Source organism: Aphelocoma coerulescens, chromosome 2 (genome assembly GCF_041296385.1).
Source record: "Aphelocoma coerulescens isolate FSJ_1873_10779 chromosome 2, UR_Acoe_1.0, whole genome shotgun sequence".
NCBI lineage: Eukaryota > Metazoa > Chordata > Aves > Passeriformes > Corvidae > Aphelocoma > Aphelocoma coerulescens.
In genome coordinates, this window is record NC_091015.1 from 16,187,662 (window position 1) to 16,206,415 (window position 18,754).

The window sequence follows — 18,754 nt, forward strand, 5'->3', positions numbered from 1 at the left end:
CTATTGTGGTATAATAGTATGTATTTGCAATTTACATATTTATGTTGTAATTTTAAGTTTAGAAGAACCCCCTTTGTAACTGTAATGGTTTGCTCTGTTCAGGCTCCACAGTTCAGGCTGGAGATATGGCGTGTCTGGCACATACTCCAAGCTGATGCCTGTTGCTTTTTGTAGCAGTTGTTACAGTTCTTGGACATCAAGAAAGAGGGCACTAGATTCCAAAATTTCTGCATGTCTGTTGTCTACAGAAAATATGCGAAATCCCTTCACCCACAAATATATTGATCACATCACACTTAAATTTTGGATATAAGAGATTCTATAAACTAATTCCCACAGTAGCATATTTTATTCCATTTCAGAAGGATTAATGTAAATTGACAGTGTTACACCAGTTTCTATTGTGTTAGCAACTGCCAGGTTGCTTGAAACATTTTTGCTTACAGTTTCAGCTCCAGGAAACAGAAATCAGCAGCTGTTCTACCTTTATAATAAGCAAAATGTCACCATTCATAAAGTAAGGGTACTTTTATGTAAAACATTCTGCTTTTGCACCACTGACAAAGGTAATGAAGTTTGGCTTTAGTATAGATTAAGCTTCAGACTTTACATTACTTTTTTCAAAATTTCACATTACTGAAGTTTATGATATGTAGCAAGTGTTCTGTTAAAATCTGGCTGACTGTGGATGGGAAAAAACAGCAGCCTAAGGGAGATCAGCTTATTTTTGCCCAAACTCTGTGCTTCAGGAGATCTCTAATTTTGTAACATTTGGATAACAAACCTAGAGGCTGGCATAAAGCTCCTCTTGGCACATTTTAAACATCTTTTAGTCTTATAAAAAGAAGCTTGTCCCACTAAGCTGTACGTTTGTTGGAGCTGTTTAACAGTAGCTGTGCCCTGCAGCTCTTTTAGTGATAAATGAGCCATTTCAAATAAGGGCAATTGCAGCCAACTGTGCAGAAGGAAGCATTAAAAAAAAATTGAATAGACATTTTTGAAGCTTAAAAATGCACAAACAAAGTATGTTAAATCAAAATATATGCTGCTCCTTTTAATGGAAAAGATTGCTACTGGCTAAGTCTGCCAGCTTCAATAGGTGTGCCAAAAAGCCAAGGAATCTGGCAGAATCCACAGATAGCAGTTCCATCTTTCATCTATATTTCTTTTCTGTATTTATCTTGCTTTAGAAAATGCAGAGAATGTCTTTTCCTTCCGACTTGGCACTATTTCCAAACCACAGAAATACACAGAGCAGCTTCTTGCAATTGTTTAGCTCCCTGCACCAGTCTTATCCTTGTGACTGTGTGAATCATTTCTTTCTAATTTGGCAATAATAAGAAAAAAAAGCATTAAAATATTTTTATGTTTATGGAAAAATATCTTAGCTGAACTGTCAGATATAAAATTAGTTTTCTTAATTGACAGACATTGAGCTTAATGTGTAAAGACAGAATGCCAGGTAATTATTTTTGACATTCAGCTGATCAAAAATAGTTTCCTTGAATGTAAGGAGCTATTCAAAGAATCTGAACATAAGAAATACCAAGAACAAAGTTCTTCCTGTAGAATCAATCACTCAGTTCAGCTTGGCTTCAAGCCCTACTCATTGTAATCTCTCTTATGTCGCCATTTCAAAGAGCGCTCTGTGGTATCTTTTAAGTGATAGGACACATCTTACTGATGTTGCTTTCAAGGTAAAGATACTAAGGAAAAGTCCATTTCAAGTGTGTGGGTTATGGGATGGGCTCTAGTGTTAATGTTCCTAGTCAATGTTCTGTACTTTGGCATCAAATCTAAACACCTGACAAGGCTGCCAGGTGGCAGGAGGCTGATGAGAATTCTGTCCTGACTTGAGTGAGGGCAGGGACAGGATATGAATTGCTGATGCAATTATGCTCATTTAACAATCAATAGCATGGAAAAGCTAAAATGTATCTTCTCCTGGACTATGAGTGAAAGTCCATATGATTTCATTTTATTGAAAATTTTATTTTAATTAATGGTGCTTTTATCTGCAAAGATAATTACTGGCTGTATTTATCAGCTGCTAGTCAGTGCAGAATTTCTTGCCATGGTTTATGATAATTCTTGATCTCTGGAAGCTTTGAAGAAAAAATTGTAATGTTAAAGTGAGAGAATATTAGCCAGTAATACTATTTAATTACCAAAAGAGTCTGATGCACTGCAAATTATATGTTACCTTTGGATTTAGGGAAACTGTAAAGCTAGATAGATGGTGCCTTTGGGTTCATTCTAGTCTACTCATTGCATTTGTGTTGAAGGTATAGATAAAAATAAAAAAACCTCTCCATGACATAGAATTGGGAAAACAGCAGCTCATAAAGGTGCTTCCATACTGCTATACAGGTATGACAATTCCAAATACTGGACTCAGGCTAAGATACATAATTAGGGTTCTGTGGAAATAGAGAAAAAGTTAAAAATATCAAGAAGGTCTTTAGAACACTTTAAATAAAAATTGCCCCTCTGAAGATCCTGTCTTTCACCAGTTCTTGTCTACTGTCTACCGTGACCACAGGTGTGTGGGATGAATCCAGGTTTATTTGCTCTTTTTATCTCTTATGTTGTATCTGTGCAATCTGCACGAATAAAACATCAATTAGACTTGATTAGCTCCTTCTCAGAATTCCAGAGAGGCGTAATTGCTGGACTCTAGAGGCATTATAGGCTAAGGGACTGTGTATATATCCAAAAAAGGTCTGTCATACTTTTGCCCTGGATCTGCTGAACATTCATGGTATAGAGAATATTTTATTAGTCTTTTGCTTCTCAAAGCATGTTGTCTTTCCATCAGTTGATTACTCTATTTGTGTGCAATAATCCTGTTACTGTTTGGAAGGATGGAATTGGCCATGCTTGGATTTTAAGAAAGCATTGAGCAGCACTCTTCACCACAAACTGTTAAAGAAGTTAAAATGCCATGTGGTCAGAAGGCAGAGTCCTAAAGAGGATAAATAACTGTTTAAAACTGAGGAATGAAAGTGTAAGAATTAGGATGAAGTTTTGGAGCCAGGGGATCTTGTGATTTAGTCTTTCATAAATGATAATGGGAAGGTGGTAAATGGTGAGGTCACAAACTGCTGACAGTACAGTTCTCCATGGTAGTGCAGAGACAACTGCAAACTGCAATTCACAGTGCAGAGACATGGAGGTCAAATCTCCTGTGCAAATACATCACAGCTCAGTGCAAAGTTTTTACCTTTCATGGATTTGCTACACTGAACAGTTTTGCATACTGCATGTGCAGTGGATGCAGAGGGACTGCCAGTAGTTATTGGTTAGAACTGAAAAGATGTCCAAATGCTTGGGTGAGTCAATAAAGTCCTTGCAAACAATTTGGACAGAAAAATTTTCAATGTAAGATACAGTTGGGGACACCATGAAACCCTGACTTTGCTTCTGATTGATCAGGCTGTTTCTGTTAATCTTTCTGCTCTTGGTCTCATAATCCAAGAATCCTCATAAAATTTGCAGTTAAATGTAGGTGTTATTTATCTTTAAATTTTTGTTGACATCCTGGAGTGTGGAAGGAGAAACTGATAGTCTGTTTAATTCTTCAGCATCAGAAATGCACATGAGGGAATTGTATTTTGAGAAACCACTCTTTCACACAATTTATAATATTCTGCATAAAGATACTTCTGTTCAGGGAAGGATGTTAAGTTTCTTAATTGTCATCATGAATCGAGCCCATGATGCACTGTTTAAATGAAAAAGTAGCATGTTTGAGTGGAGAGCTGATGGAGTAGAGAGTACATTCCCCATGTGGGAGTAGTACTTTCTCTTAAACCAACTTCCACGTATTGTTTTTATTAGGTGGCAGAATGCCCCAAACATACTCACCCAAGAAAGTCCAAGATGTGGTCAGTAATGTTCTTGTGCTTGCCCAGTGTTTTGAAATAATGTCTTGGGTAGCTGGTTAACTCCAACCATTTCATCCTACCTGAGAGACAAAGTAACCACCACACCAGGTTTAAATTGTGATTCTTTTTACCTTTTGCAGTAGCATTCAGGTAGAAGGTTCACATGATTTTTTTTCCCTGTGTCAAAGCACAGAGTTGCATGGTTTTAGAAAATTAGTTTTCACATCTTCCCCCGCATGCTTTAACCAGCTTTAGCAAAGCTTTTACGCATGTGGTACAACCTCCACTTGCCCAAGCACAACTATAACTTTCTTTTTATAGAACTAAAAAAGCTCAAGCAAATGAATAAGCCAAAAACATTTCCAAAACCTGAAGCTTGGAATTGAAGTTGAGAATTTAATTAAAAAATTGAGAAAGAGGCTTTTGCTCTAATCAGAGAAATTTTTAAATTTAACCTCAATTAATTTTTCGTTCCCTACTTCACAGTTACAACTTTTGAGAGGGAAGGAAGCAGTCAAGCTCTCTCATATTTCCTGGCTGACATACACAAGTCAGACAGGTATTATTGCTTGCTTGTTTGCATGCTATGCAGTATTTTTAAAAGTCTGATCTCACAAAGCTTCCAAAAACCAGCATCCATTCAAGCACTTTGTGGACAGAGTCGTTGAGTGGCTTTGGAGAGATGTTTTGCTTATTTTTGAAAAAATACCTAACTCCCCTCTAAAGAACTGTATGCAAATCAAAAATACTTTGGTTGACTGTGGCCTGACTGGAGTGCTAATTCCTTTGTTTTAATCACCAAAAACCCAAAGTATGTATCTGACACAATAAGTGTACATGGTAATGTTTTTCCACTACACAGACTTTTAAAAAGCACGCAAATTTCCAGCACTTGTAAATATATTTATGACAACTGACCAGACCGTTCATAAAGAAATTTGGGTTGATTATAGGAAATTGACTCCGTAGTATAAAATAATCTGTTTTTCTCTAGTAACAAAAAAAGCAGTTTGAGAATCTTGGCAAATAAATGGTATCATACATTTAATTTTCTGATATCATACATTTAGACTTACCAATATGAATGAACCTATTCATGTTCATGGACTATACATGTACCTTTGCCCATGAACAGCCCCAGATCTTTCCTTGCTTCATCACATTCAGTTTCACATTTGTATGAATAGAGAAGATCTGTGCTCATACCATCCATACATTTATTTACCCTGAGTTCTAATTGAACATTTTCTAGTACATTTACTAGTCTAAAATCAGATTATATGTTGAACAGTACCACTCATCTTCCAGTTTATGTAAATGTATGCACTGTTGCCACCCCCACATCTTAAAACATAAGACTATAGAACAGTCTTCTTGTGTGCCACAAAAAAAAACCCAAACAATTTTAAAATACCCTGGCTCCTTATTTCAAATAAATGCTATTGTACAAATTCACAAGGAGAACATCCTGCTTTTATCCCCAGACTTTGATATGTAAGGTTTACTAGCAAAAGCACCTCACTGGTTTTGATTATAATGATTGTATATAGGAAGAGAGACAGACCCTTAGACCATTGGACCTAAAGCTATATTAACTTTAGAGATCAAAATCAGCACCTGCAATTGAATACAGAAGAGAGTTTCAAGTCAGTTCATGCATACCAGTAGATCTAACACACTTTTAAAATATGGTGCAGTCAGATTATGTTCTCTCACCCCTCTTCTCAGGATAAGATGCACTTGAGAGAAACACAGCAAAATTTGTTAAAAGTCTGAAAACTGTAGTGTCCCTTTACTGCAGTTCAGTGTTGTCTTCAAAGACAGAATAGTTAGAGTGCATTTCAGGAATATCAAGACAAACCAGAAGGAAAAAAAACCACATCATGTTTTCAGGGCATTGCTGAGAAATCAGGCAGAACCATTCAGAATGTCAGGGTTAAGGACAGCTTAAACCTCATTTTTTTTCCTCTGACTTGCAGCTGATAGTTTATTTGCAACTTCCCCTGATTAAAGTTTATATAATCTTCGTATGATTGCTAGAGATAGGCAAAATTATAGTATTTCTATCCATAGTAATGTTAACAAATCTGAAACAAAACTGAATTAGCAATTCTTTCTCCATGTCCTATACTACCTCCTCAGTAATGTTTGAGAAGGAAGGGAAAGGAAAAAGTCATGCTCCTCCAAAATGAAGAGGAAAGCAAAGAGTGAAAAAGAAGGTAAGTATGGAAAAGGAGCAGGAAATACAAAAAAGAAAAATTGATCAGGCTTGCAATGATATAAAGGATAGTCCCCAATATGTTCCTGAGCCAAAGTAAATTATGAAAGGGACATCCATGACATAAATTCACTTTTTTGAATGTCCATTCCATATAATAAGTAAGCAGGCTCATAATTTAATCTTAATAAAGTTAATTTCCCATGAAATTAAAAAAAAATTTAAACTGTCACTCTATTGAAAATACAAAAAAAGATCTTTATTCTCTCTATGCCACCAAAAGCCTTTTATATGTTAATCTTCTTTTGAAAACAACAATGAAATAAAAATAAAATACAGAAAGTGGTTCAAATAAAAATATGCTGTGAGACCCTGGGCTTCATCACTTTTGGATTATCAGATCTGCCTATTGTTTTTTTATGGGATGAATTTCATATCCCATAAGACTTTTTGTACACTGGAATGTTCATGATGATTGAATTCTTTCTTAATATTGCACCAAACATCTTACAGCTGAATGTAGATTCAAGCTGTCTGCCTTTAAGGTCTTCAATTAGTTACATATAATTGTACCTTTTAAACAAAGATTAGAAATTATTTTGATTACTAGTTTTATTTAGTTACTTCATCTTTGCATTATATGTCTATGTGTAGTTAGATTTACACTTGAAATAGTTGCCAATATTCCTCTGAAATCCTGTAAGTAGCCAATTGAGATGGGAAAACCTTTAAATTTAGTATATTTTAAAGTTGTCTGCAAATTTGCAGTTTTTAAACTATTCTACATTTCATCATTTGGCATTTTGTTGACTTTCTCCTTCTCACTGATATTCACAGTTCTCTGCCCATTTATTATGTCTTTGCAGAGAAGGAGGGCATCCTTCTCTAAATAACCGTATAAGAAATAGACAGTAAAATAGATGAGGTGGAGAGAGAGCTTTAGAGTTTATTCATATTTTGTAGCTGTATAAACATTTGCAAGTATGTGTGTGTGTGTACCGTATTATAACTCCCTTTAGGCATTTGGGTTGTATGTATTTCTCCAAAGTAATGCAGTGCAACATTTAACCTTAGTAGAGAGTATGACAACTATATTATTTTGTATGCTATTATTGTGTGGTCAAGAGATTTCTTTTCAAGAGTGCTGTTACAATTCAGATGTTGAAGAAATATGGCCCTTGTCCCAAATGCCTTTCAGTTTAGTTGTAACAAAAGAGGGGGCTAAACAAAATAGACAAAAATGGACAGCAGGTAGGAAAAATGGAAAAATGAAGCTGTACCCAGAAGGATTTTAAACTTCAGATTTATCATGCTGTAAAATCAGTTGTAGCTCACTGAAGCTGTTTATTCTAACAAAATAGTAAACATCTCATGGTAAAGTACCAGTAATCATATATTCAGAATCCTTTACTAAGGCTATCAAGCCCTACTTTTCTTCTTCCCTCATTTCCTGGTATTTTGTGGGATTCATCTTGCCAACAGTCGTTTTGTCACAGGCAGTCACATAGGAAAAATGACTTGCCAAGGATGAGTCACCTGTCCTAAGTCCTGAGAAAGCTGAGATGGTTTAAGTGCACAACAAACTGCAGACAAGTTTGTTCCCATCGTAACTTAAAGTCCTGCACCTCTTTGCAGGAAGTGCACAGGTTTTCTGGCTCCTGCACTCTTCCTGAGAGAGGAAGGGAAAGATGAGAAAGAAGAGACAGTTCCTGGCCAGCCTGCTGGCTGCCACCACGTTCAGGTGTGCCTTAGCCCAAGCTGCATCCTTTGGACCTCCTCATACCCCCCCAGCCATTCTTGCGTGACTCGGAAAAGTTGTTGTCCTTTTCCTGTGGCTGCCAGAATGGAGATGTGCTTCATGGGAGAGAGAAAAGACAGAAATAGGACAAGAAGGGAAAAGAAGCCAGGTGTAATCTTCCCAGAATTTCTCCCACACCTGGCAGAGAGTTTCAGCTTTTCCTCTTTATGTTCAGAATGAGTGAACTAGGCTGCACTAGAGGTTGCTCTGACTTTAGTCCTGGAGAGGAGAGACCCTGTGCAAGGGGGAATCAGCACTGTGAGTGTCAGCCCATCTTTCCCCTTTACTGGAATTTCTTGGTACTGGATTTTGTACAGCTGCTAGCTCAGAGTGTTACCTAGTGCATGGGACTTTCGTTTGAAATCTGTTTTCTTTGTGCCCCCTGAGAAATGAAAAAGAAAACAAAAACATCCCAGAACTTACATGAGCATCTTCTTCTTAAGAGTCTGGGTATGGTACACATTGTCTTACCCTTTCATTCAGCTGAAAAGGGAAATCAGGAAATTGGCCTGAATTTTAGTTTAGAAACAGTGACTTAGCTTAACCTTCATTATGCTTTGATTGTGGAGTATGTTTTATTATTTATAATTTAATTTTATGAGAAGTATTTTCATAGGAATATGTGTAACGTAACACTCAAACTAGGTGCTTTAATATTTTCCAGTGTGCAATATGGTGTTGAAAGTTAGAAAATGCTGGCTGGATCTAGACTGATACTTTCTTGGATAAGCTTCTACCATATGCTTTTATTTAAAGCATTCTTTTTTTCTTTTAGGTTAGATTTATAAAAAACACGTGAAAAATGTCTTTTTTATGTCTTTTTTTGAAAAAGAAGTGTTACGCAATTAGAAAATCACAGCACTAGAAATTTAGTATCCTTCAGGAAATATTGCATGTAAAAGAAGCCAGATACTAAATCTAAATTAAAAAAAGAAAAAAAAAAGAAGGCGAGTCCTACCACCAACTGGAAATGCTATGTCAATCTACAAGATGTTGTACTGAAGTATATGTCTTTAGTTCCAGGAATTTTAAGCTCTATCTGAACTCTGAGTAGCTTCCCAGTATAGATATGAATCTTGTTGAAGGAGTTTGTCCATATTTCCTTCTGATTAGAAAAATTCAAATAAGATTTGCTTTACAGGGAAGAAAACCTAAAGAAGCCAGGACAAAAAGGGCATAAATACTTTTTTATATAGTTATTCTTTATTCATAATTTTCTTTCATGTTCACAAGACTCTGGAGTATTGAATAAGCTGATCTTTTATCTGTTTTGTGTGAGCAGGGGAGCCTCTTTACTACAGCCTTGTTTTACACTTTCCATTGTTTTAGAAAACTTGTTGTGGACACATCCCATGACTAACCCCTTATTTAGAGCTTTTCCATGCAAACCTCTATACTTCCTGAAAACAGGACACCCTATGCTTCCTGCTTCCCCACTCCAAGTCTGGAAGCTGCAGTGACTGTGGCTGAAGGAAAGTGAGTAATTCTAAGTTATTGTAACCAGTACATGGAGGCCATCTGAGAATTTTTCAGATTTAGGGTTTGTTGTTACACTACTTACCTCTGCTTTTTCTGCTTTTAAATCCCCTTGGGCTACTTCTTCATAGAAGTGAAAAATTCTAGAAAGACATCACTGTTTGCAGTGATACAGGCTAGAGACCACCATGCTGAGGAACAGTTTCACTGAAAAGGGTATGGAGATTTTGTAGACAAAAAGCAGAACATTAGCCATCAATGTGTACTGACAGCAAAGAAGTCACAACACTGGGCTTACAAGCAGGAGCACAGCCAGTAGGTTGAGGGAAGTGATTGTTCCCCTCAGTACTTATTAGATCACACCTAGAATACTGCACCCAGCTTTGGCCTTTGATGTAGGAAAGATATAGATAAACTATAATAGGTTCAGCAGAGGACCACCAGGATGGTCAGGACCTGGAGCACTTGCTCTATGAGGAGAAACTAAGGAGACTGGGCCTTTTCAGCCTGGAGAAGAGAGAGCTATAAGTGGACTCAGTAGCAGCCTTCAGTTCCTACAGGGACTTCAGTCATCAAAAAGATGGGCTAGGCTTTTCACAGTGATGCATGGCAAGAGGATGAGAAACAATGAGCATAAACTAAATCAAGAGTAACTGACTGAGCACAGGGAAAACCTTTTGCCCTACCAGGTCAGTCAAACACTGCACTAGGTTGCCAAAGATGTTGTGCCATCTCTAGCCTTGAAGTTTTTCAAGATCAGACTTAAAAACTCTGGGCAACCCAGTCAAACTTTGTATCTGACTCTGCTTTGAGCCTGACACAAGGCTAGAGACCTCCTGAGATCACCTCCATTCTGAATTACTCTGTGATTTTGTTGTCAATACACAGTATCACAATTCTGGGGTAGTAATGGCAAAATCTTAATTGTTCTGAATATTTAAATGATTTGGCTGTGCATTGCTTTTGGAATCCAGAAATGCTACATATGCCCTGTACGTTCTCCAAACAGCTTGTATTTGTGCTTATTTACTGGTGTGACGTGCAAACTGTGCAAAAATATTGGACTCTAGCCTTAGAATAGAGATACCTGCCAACAGAAATGAAGGCTACATGGTGCTGCAAATGCTTTCTCTGTCTATGGAAAGTGCCTTTTGTGTGCCAGAAAGAAGCATTTATACCACATGCTTTTTTTACTGCTTCTCACATCTGTTAACATTTACATGTGTCAGAAAACAATACCTGAACAGTAAAGGGAAGGGATACATGAAGTTCAAGGGTGTTATATCAAGAAAAATGGCGTGCCATATTGCACTAATACTTTGGAATAAAAAAAAAGGAAAAAGATTTCTTGTCAAATACACTTAATACATAGGTGTAGTTTGTATATACTATCTAAGAATACATTTCCATACCTGAACTGGATGACCCAAATGGCCAGTAAATGAAACTGAACCCATGAAAGGGTCAAGGAGTGACAATCAGGAGGTGAAAGAATTATAAATGTCTCGGTTTATTAAAAAAAAATAATAAATTTTTATTTCATTTAAGGTAGGATTTATATCAAAATCTTCCAAGTTGAATTCCTAAATACAGAATTACCTACTTCTATTGAAATATTTTGCATTTTTTATAATCTTCTCTTCAGCTGTCTTTTTGTTAGTACAAAAGGAATAGGTTAACTGACAAATGTTGCTGTATATCCTCAGTCCTTAGAGGCAGCTACTGTATTGGGCAGTGTTTCCAAGAATAGTCCTTTGAAGTCTCACTGTGCAAATCCTGAGAAACAGTGTAGTACTGGATTTTGTATGACGTGGCAGTTCTTGCAGATGTTAGTTACCACTGGCAAGTGATTTAGAAGAGCAGCAAATTAGAGAGAAACTGATCCTTGATCCCCTGAGCACAGAAGGAAAAAATAAGGTTTTGATACCTTTGTAAAAATTGGTGTTTGCATTGATTGCATTTGTACCACTAATTCTTTAGGCATCTATTTGGGTCCTTGGAACCAGTGTCATGCAGGATTCTGCTCTTTGATGCCTCACCCTGATTTTCCAAAATGCACCTGCAACAAAGAGCACGGACCCTCCCCTACAGCTATTGTCATTGCTTAATATTGAATTCTCTGTGGAAAGAGACAGAAAAATACCTATTCTCCTATGTCTTTTGAGCCTAGGAAGAGCTGATGGCTAAAATAAGAGATAATTAAGCTTGAATTGAGTCCTACCTAATGTGTAGTCATAATAAAGGCAAAGGTCAATTTTTGTTTTTTCCTATGTTTCTACTAGATATGTATCTCCGAAACATTATTTTTGTGATAAACATCTGCTCTTCCACATGGATACAAGTCATATATGAAATTATTATAGATGTTAGAGTTCCACACTCACTACACTGCAAAAGCCTTGCATTAGATCTGTGAAGATGCAATGAATAATCACATGAGGCAGATAGTTTCCTTGCCCCCAAATTTAAAACCTTACCAAAACCACCATATGAACAGCATGTGCATACATATTTTTGGGTTTGAGTCAGGGATATGAAGGATTTATAGCAGTTTTCTTGTGTAAATTGCACAAGAAAGTTGTGAGGCACCCAAGGAATCACTTGGTAATTTAACCTGGTGAGAAATCTGCTCATGGCAAATGGCAAAAAAGAAAGATCTTCATCCAGCAGTATTTTTGAAGAATATCAAGTTAGGCATTTGATAAGACTTGCATTCTGGTCTTTGTGCTTTGTAGAGCAGCTTTATCATTACAGGTAAACCTGGGGTCTCCTTGGTCTTACGTCCACTGATTTCTCTGGTTGCTGACCCTGGCCCACGTTTTGCACACAAAATAAAGTATAGGAACATAAACCTTTCTTGTATCATTTCTTCTCATGTCATTTTAACTCTGGCATATCCTTTCAGAAGTGTTCATATTTTAAGAATTCTACCTAGCTACTTGGACCTAGACATCTGATTACAGTAATGGAAATTTTAAGAAGAATTGCTAGAAAAAATTATCATTGATGCTTAATTGACATAATGCTCTCTCTGACGTAATTCAAGCCTAACACAGGCACTCTTCCATGTTGCATGGAGGGGTCAAAGGGTGAAAGGTGACTGGAAAGATGCTTGTTTTGTACATTTGGCTAACACAAATGCTTCCTCAAGTACAAAATGCTTTGATCTCCCTAAGTAAATGCCATATGTGTGCAGCTGTGGCCCATGCCTCACGACTGCTGGAAGGTTAGGAAAAGGTAGCGTATGAATTTGATGTCTGCATTCAATTTATGCTTTTATATTTAGCAGTTCATAATTTTGTGTAATATTTTAGCTGTATGAAAAATATGCACCAGAGTTGAGTGATAACAGATTTCTCTGTGGTTTAACTCAACATTGTTTGGGTGAATACAGATTCCTAAGTATTGCAGACTGAAAATACAGGTTTTAATTAGAGTTGTCTGAGCTTCAAAATACCTGAACGCACATTAAGCCTGGCAAATTTTCAGAAATCTGGGGGTTGCGTGGAGCTGATTTAAGCTAAGCAAGAGTCTTTTCTTTTCCAGCTCTATTGCATTTGAAGTTGCATCACTGACTTGCAACACAGTGAAGTGAGAGCCAAACCCATTATTAATGGTTTTCTGATATGTAAAAATGTTTTATCACCAAGGCCTGTCTTCTGTCATACTAATGTTGAACAGTACCTTACTCCCAGGGACTTTCCACTGAAAAATTTGAATGATTTCCAGAGTAAAGGGTCTACTACACATGACTGAAAAGCTGAATCAACTCCAGAAGTTTGGTGCCTTTCTTGAGCTTTTGTTTTTCACTTTTACATGCAAATGTTTAAGACTGATATGCCCAGATCTATATCCCTCAAGATGTTTAACATGAGTGTTTTTCTGTGACAATAAAGAAACCTACTCCAGTCAATGGGACACAAGGGTCCATCACATGAAACCAGTTTCATGATCAAGACCAAAAAAAAAAAAAAAAAATCATGGCTTTGTTTATTAAAAATCTTGAGCATGTACAATTATACTGGTGTACCTTGGGGGGAAAATTGTGACTCACATAAAACATGTGCAATTTCTCCTTATAATAAAAAAAAAACAAGTCACAACCAATAGACAGACATGTTACAATAACCAAAAAATAAGACATGAAAATACCAATTCACTGGACAAATATGATAAAATATAATGCATTGCACTTTTATGTGGATGTTAATACATATATGTTTACAAAAGTATACATGTAGTAGATACATGCCTATATCTAATGCAGTGTTGTTAATATGACTGTTGGTACTTTGTTTACCAGGAGTGTGGGTAAATTCATGCATTGTTCTAGATATGATTTGAACATCACTAAAACAGAAGCACACTGATTTGTTTTTTTCTGCTCTGTGTTTTTGCTAGCTCCTACTGGCCATGGTAGGCTCTACAGATGACACTCTGCAGGAGGCAGCAGCTGGTTGCATAGCAAACATTCGCAGATTGGCACTGGCAACAGAAAAAGCAAAATATGGCTGATGCTTCAGCAGCTTTTACCAACACACTTGTTTAGCAATTCAGCTACATTTAAATACATCATTACTCCTTCCAGAATCTGTTTCATAGCAGAGCTCATCTAGCTGAGGATAATTTAATAAAAACAAATCTGTGGAAACTTAGGTTTGTTTTAAGTTACTGGTTTGTCACCCCTAGGTTTGATAAAACACTTATACCTAATTTTCTGTGTCTTTTAGCATTAAATCCATCAAAAGACTATCAGTTAAGACATGTCAAAAACGTTTTCTACTTTTGATATGCTTTAATTTTAATTCATTGTAGATATAAATATTTTTGCTTATCTGTGACATAACAATAAATTTTCCTTCTCTGCGTGTGTGATTATGCAGCAATTTATGAATGTTTTGAAAAATTCCCTGCATTATAAACTTGCCCAGTCATCCTCTCATTATGCTTTTGCATGTTTGATCACTTGTGAGTCACGGGAGAGCAGAAAATGCAGATACATGAATCTCACATCTGGTGTTATATTAAGACTGCAAACAGCTGTAGCAATAGACATCGCTCCAAATTTCCCATTTCTACCAACATCAAACAAAATAGTGCTTAATTTTATAAGTAGTGGTGAAATGTATTTTAATTAACACGTTTAACTCAGCTCTAAATAAAGAGTCCAATATTAGATTTAGATTTGCACATTATCTTTTTGTGGTTTTTTTCATTTTTTCAAGACAACATTGTATTGATGTAGTTACTTTTTTTCTGTATAAAATTATGTTCAGAATTACAGTTGCTTTCAAAAAACCACAGAAATTATTATTGATATTATAAATTGCAGACCCACTGTACACACCATGCTAAACAAATAATGCTGAGGTATTTCTTTGAGAGCAGTAATATCTTAATTACAAGCACAGACTGCTGACAAAAATGAAAAAAGCAAATATTTAAATGACTTGCATTTGTCAAAGACTTGCTTCTGAATTATTTTTTTATTTCCCTTAATAATGAACAATTTTCTTGGTTTAGAAGCATTTTGTAACTTCATTATTTTCCTCCAACTTGCAAGACTTCTCAAGGCGACTAATTTCCTTACTGACAGAACTTTCTAAGGAAGACATAATGCCAATCCACCTTTTTATTTGCATTTTCTCTGAAGCAGACATGAAGATTCATTTAAAATTTCATTTTGGAAGATGCGTGCAATTCTGAAAAAGGAGAATTGCATTGGCCCCAGCTAGGGACAGATGCTGGCAGTGTGGAAATCAAAATGTCAATCCAAGTAGTATTTTTTGATCAGTGCAAACACCAACATAGTCATGGGGTCCATCACAAGCTCCATCAGCATCCAGTGACCACCATGCTATTTTAGATATTTTCCAGCTCTGCCTCACAGGCCTGGTATATTATTTTGAATAAATGTGTCTATATTATTATACTGACGTCACAGCTGTAGTAGTATCATATGCTTCATTGTTATACCCAAAAATACTTCTAAAATAAATGCTCTTTGCCAAATTCATTTGTAAGAGAAGAGGCTTGATTTTATTTTTGTCTTTTCTGTGAGAGAAGCTGTGGATACAAATAGTTTATCACAGTCTCACTTATGAATAACATGTAAAATGGTAGCTTATTTTTCTGACTGTTGAGGGGAAAAAAACTCCCCAAAAATAACTCTTGTCCTTAACATGACCTCTCAAGGAACACTTGACTGTTTAGCATGGATTTCAAATAGAGTAAGTTCTAAAGCAAGCTTAATTTTATGATACAGGTGTCAGGGCAGTAAATGTCACATTTCTGACAATGAAATGGCCTCAGTTTGCCATTCTCACTCACATTGGTAGCCCTTATGCCTCCAAGTAGTTAATCTGAAACCTTTATTTTAAGACCTCAGACAGTTAATCCCAGACTTAATATAATTTGCTTGTGCTGTTTTCTTTTCCTTTACCATGCCTGCAGTTTTTAAGTTCTCTACAAGGAGAAGAACTGTTGAAATAGATACATATCACCACACAGGCAAAGAACCAGTATTTAAAAAATACATCTTTTTTTGGCCAAAACTGGTGGATGCCATGTAATTAATATAAAGAGATTTAGTTTCTGGAAAATGAATAAATTAATGTGATCCCTGGCCCCTCTGAGCAGTGCAGTACAGCGTGTACATTTGAAAAGCTTCCACATTGTCCATAGATCTGCACTGAGTTTCACAGCGCTGCAGCCCTCTGAAAAGGGATCCTCACAAAGCTGGGTCCCCCACTCTGCTCACACAGCCCTCCAACCCTCCTGGCAGTGCCCGCCGGCCTATTCAAGCCCTGGCATCAACCCAAGGCGCTGCCGCCGCCCGGGCCCAGCATTCCCACCGTGTATAACCAGGCACCAGCCGGCTCCCGCTCCCTGGCTCCCATGCTTGGAAGGGAAATGCCTTTACTCTTTCCTCTTTCCACCACCTGCTACTTGTCCATGTAAACTTGTAGCCTCTTAGGAAATATGGTTGTACTGCATATGGGGACTCAGTATTATCTTCAACACAGAGCAATTTGATGTACAAATTATCTTAGTTGCAAAAATGTAGTGATTTAGAAGGCTTTGTCCTGTTCATTTGCTAACATCTGCTCAGTCTGCTTCCTTCTCATTTTCTCTATGTGATTCCTGTAGCTTCACTGTCTTGTAATATGTCCTTTTTTCCAGTTTATTTACATTGATGTTACCATCAGCAGGGAGTATCCATCACTTGTCACAGTTTCGGGAGCCAGCTCCCAGCTCTGCACAGAGCACCATGCTCCAACTGGCAGCCACAACGCCAGGCCTGCTCTTCACCGGCTGCTCATTGTCAGCTTTGTTCCTCAATTACATTAAAATGTCAGAAAACAAAGAGTCCAAGTAAGAAAAGTTGTCACAAGAAAGTGTTGTTTTGAGTATGGAAATACTAGAGTTGATGAGAAAAAAGCAAAAGAAATCTTTCACCTTTATGCAATTATTTCTAGAACCTTATAGGCCCACCACATCTTTCAGTCTACACATCTGTCAGCAGCAGGATAGCTTTTCTTCTACCACACCATGACTTTATGATTTATTGCTTGGTGACAGATAACCATTATCAGTAATTTAATTGTCCCAGGATGTTCAAACTATACATTTGAATCTGGGATTTATGTTCATTTCCTTTTAGTGTTCATGCTAATGACAAGTGCATGTGCTCTGACACACAGTATTGTCTCCAAGTTGTAAGAGAAATATAAACTTCACGGCCCGGGTGCAAGGAATCTGTGATGTATTACAGGTTTTGTTATTCTGCTCCATCACCAAAACTTTCCTTTGGAAAGTAAATGAGCTTGAGACTCACAGGACTGTCTCAAGATTTGACTCAGTAATTTGCTCTAGGGTAACAGATCGCTTTGTGTGAAAGCATGGTACCTCTTTCATTCCATTTCTCCTAAAATGAGTTGAGTGAGCTGCTGACACTGGGGGTCAGATGTGAATCATCCCAGGAGGCTGAACTAGATAATATGTTAGTTTAAGAATTTCATCTCATAATAAATTAAATGGTTGTTCCTTGCACATTTCCACCAAAATAATCTTTGTTTTACACGTGACAGCAGGAAGACTGCGAGGGAAACATGTAATGTGTTTCTTCGGCAGTGGAATTCAAGTTTCCATGCAGGCTGTTTGCAGTGCTTATTTCCAGAGTCAGAAGCTCACTGCTCCCCAACTGCAAATTGTGGTTTGCCTCTTCTTTAGCCACTTAAGCTTTTCTACATACTGCTCAGGATCCAGAACAACAGAAGGAGCCTCTGCTGCATCCTGGCTGCTCTTTAGTTCAGACAACCTAATTGTGGACTCTTCAGTGACCTAGCACAGGCCAGGACCAGCATATTTCAACCATAGCCATTGCAGTGGCAAGTTACATTGCACCATTTCTGAAGGGATTCATTTTGCCACTTATTGTTCTCGCCCTTGCTTTAACAGTGATGTTCCTCAGTGTTTAATATCTTAGCTGCTTTGGCTATTGAAAGCAGCCAAAAGTCACCCATTTTCATGAACCTTTTCCTTGAGTGCAATTTTCATTGTAACTTGTGCTTTGCCTAGTTATCAGTTCAGTAATACAACTTTCTGGGAAGTATTTCCATAGACATCATCATGGCTTGTATTTATCCTCTTGACTTGTTTTTTGTGTTATCTGCCAGACACCTTTCAGTTGGCAAGTTCCTTTCTCTTTTCCAATTGTTGTCATTGGCAAGTTATGTGTTTTTATCCTGGTCTACATAGAGCACAGGACCCTTCAGTTGCTTGATCTTTTACAATCACACTCAATTCTACTTTAAACACAAATGTTTCCCTTCTGAAAGGCTCATCAATGCATGTAAGGAAGTTGACTCTGGCTGCCATACAATATGATGTGGCCTAATCCTGCCACTTCTGTCGTTCTGCCATAACACAAAGACATCTTCACTAATTTGCAATGTTTTCTTCCATCATTTGAGAGTCCTGACATGGTGACAAGATACTACCTGGCCAGTCAAAACCTTTGCTTGTTGTTACTTTGAGTCTGTATTGGAAAAGGACCATAAGAATGACATTGTACTAATACTGAACCATGAAACAAGAGGTCATAAACCAACAGTTTTTGGTCAACTCCCCATTGCACCAGGATGCTGAATGCCTTTAAAGCTGTTCCATCCTTCATTAGGTGAGAAGTGGCCAAGAAGCTTTTGGGGGTCCAAATTGTTCTTTGCAATTGGTAATGATGGTTAAGTTTTTGTCCAGCCATGCTGTATCACACCCCACTTCTGCAAGGGTTTGGTGAAGGCAAGAAAGCAAAGCTGAGCACCTGTGCTCCAGTGGGTGCATCTGGCAGCAGAGTTTTCCTTCAATGGCTGAGCC

General features: G+C 37.3%; 1 protein-coding gene across 2 annotated transcripts in view; it reads left to right on the forward strand.

Annotated features, from left to right (window-relative positions):
• Positions 1 to 14,548, forward strand: part of ODAD2 (outer dynein arm docking complex subunit 2) — a 73,101-nt gene extending 58,553 nt beyond the window's left edge. For both annotated transcript variants that reach the window (XM_069005735.1, XM_069005736.1), the window contains one exon: positions 13,781 to 14,548. In XM_069005735.1, coding sequence (XP_068861836.1) covers positions 13,781 to 13,894 — 114 coding nt within the window. In that variant the 3' untranslated portion in view covers positions 13,895 to 14,548. The remainder of the gene's footprint in view (positions 1 to 13,780) is intronic.
• Positions 14,549 to 18,754: the final 4,206 nt, after the last annotated feature.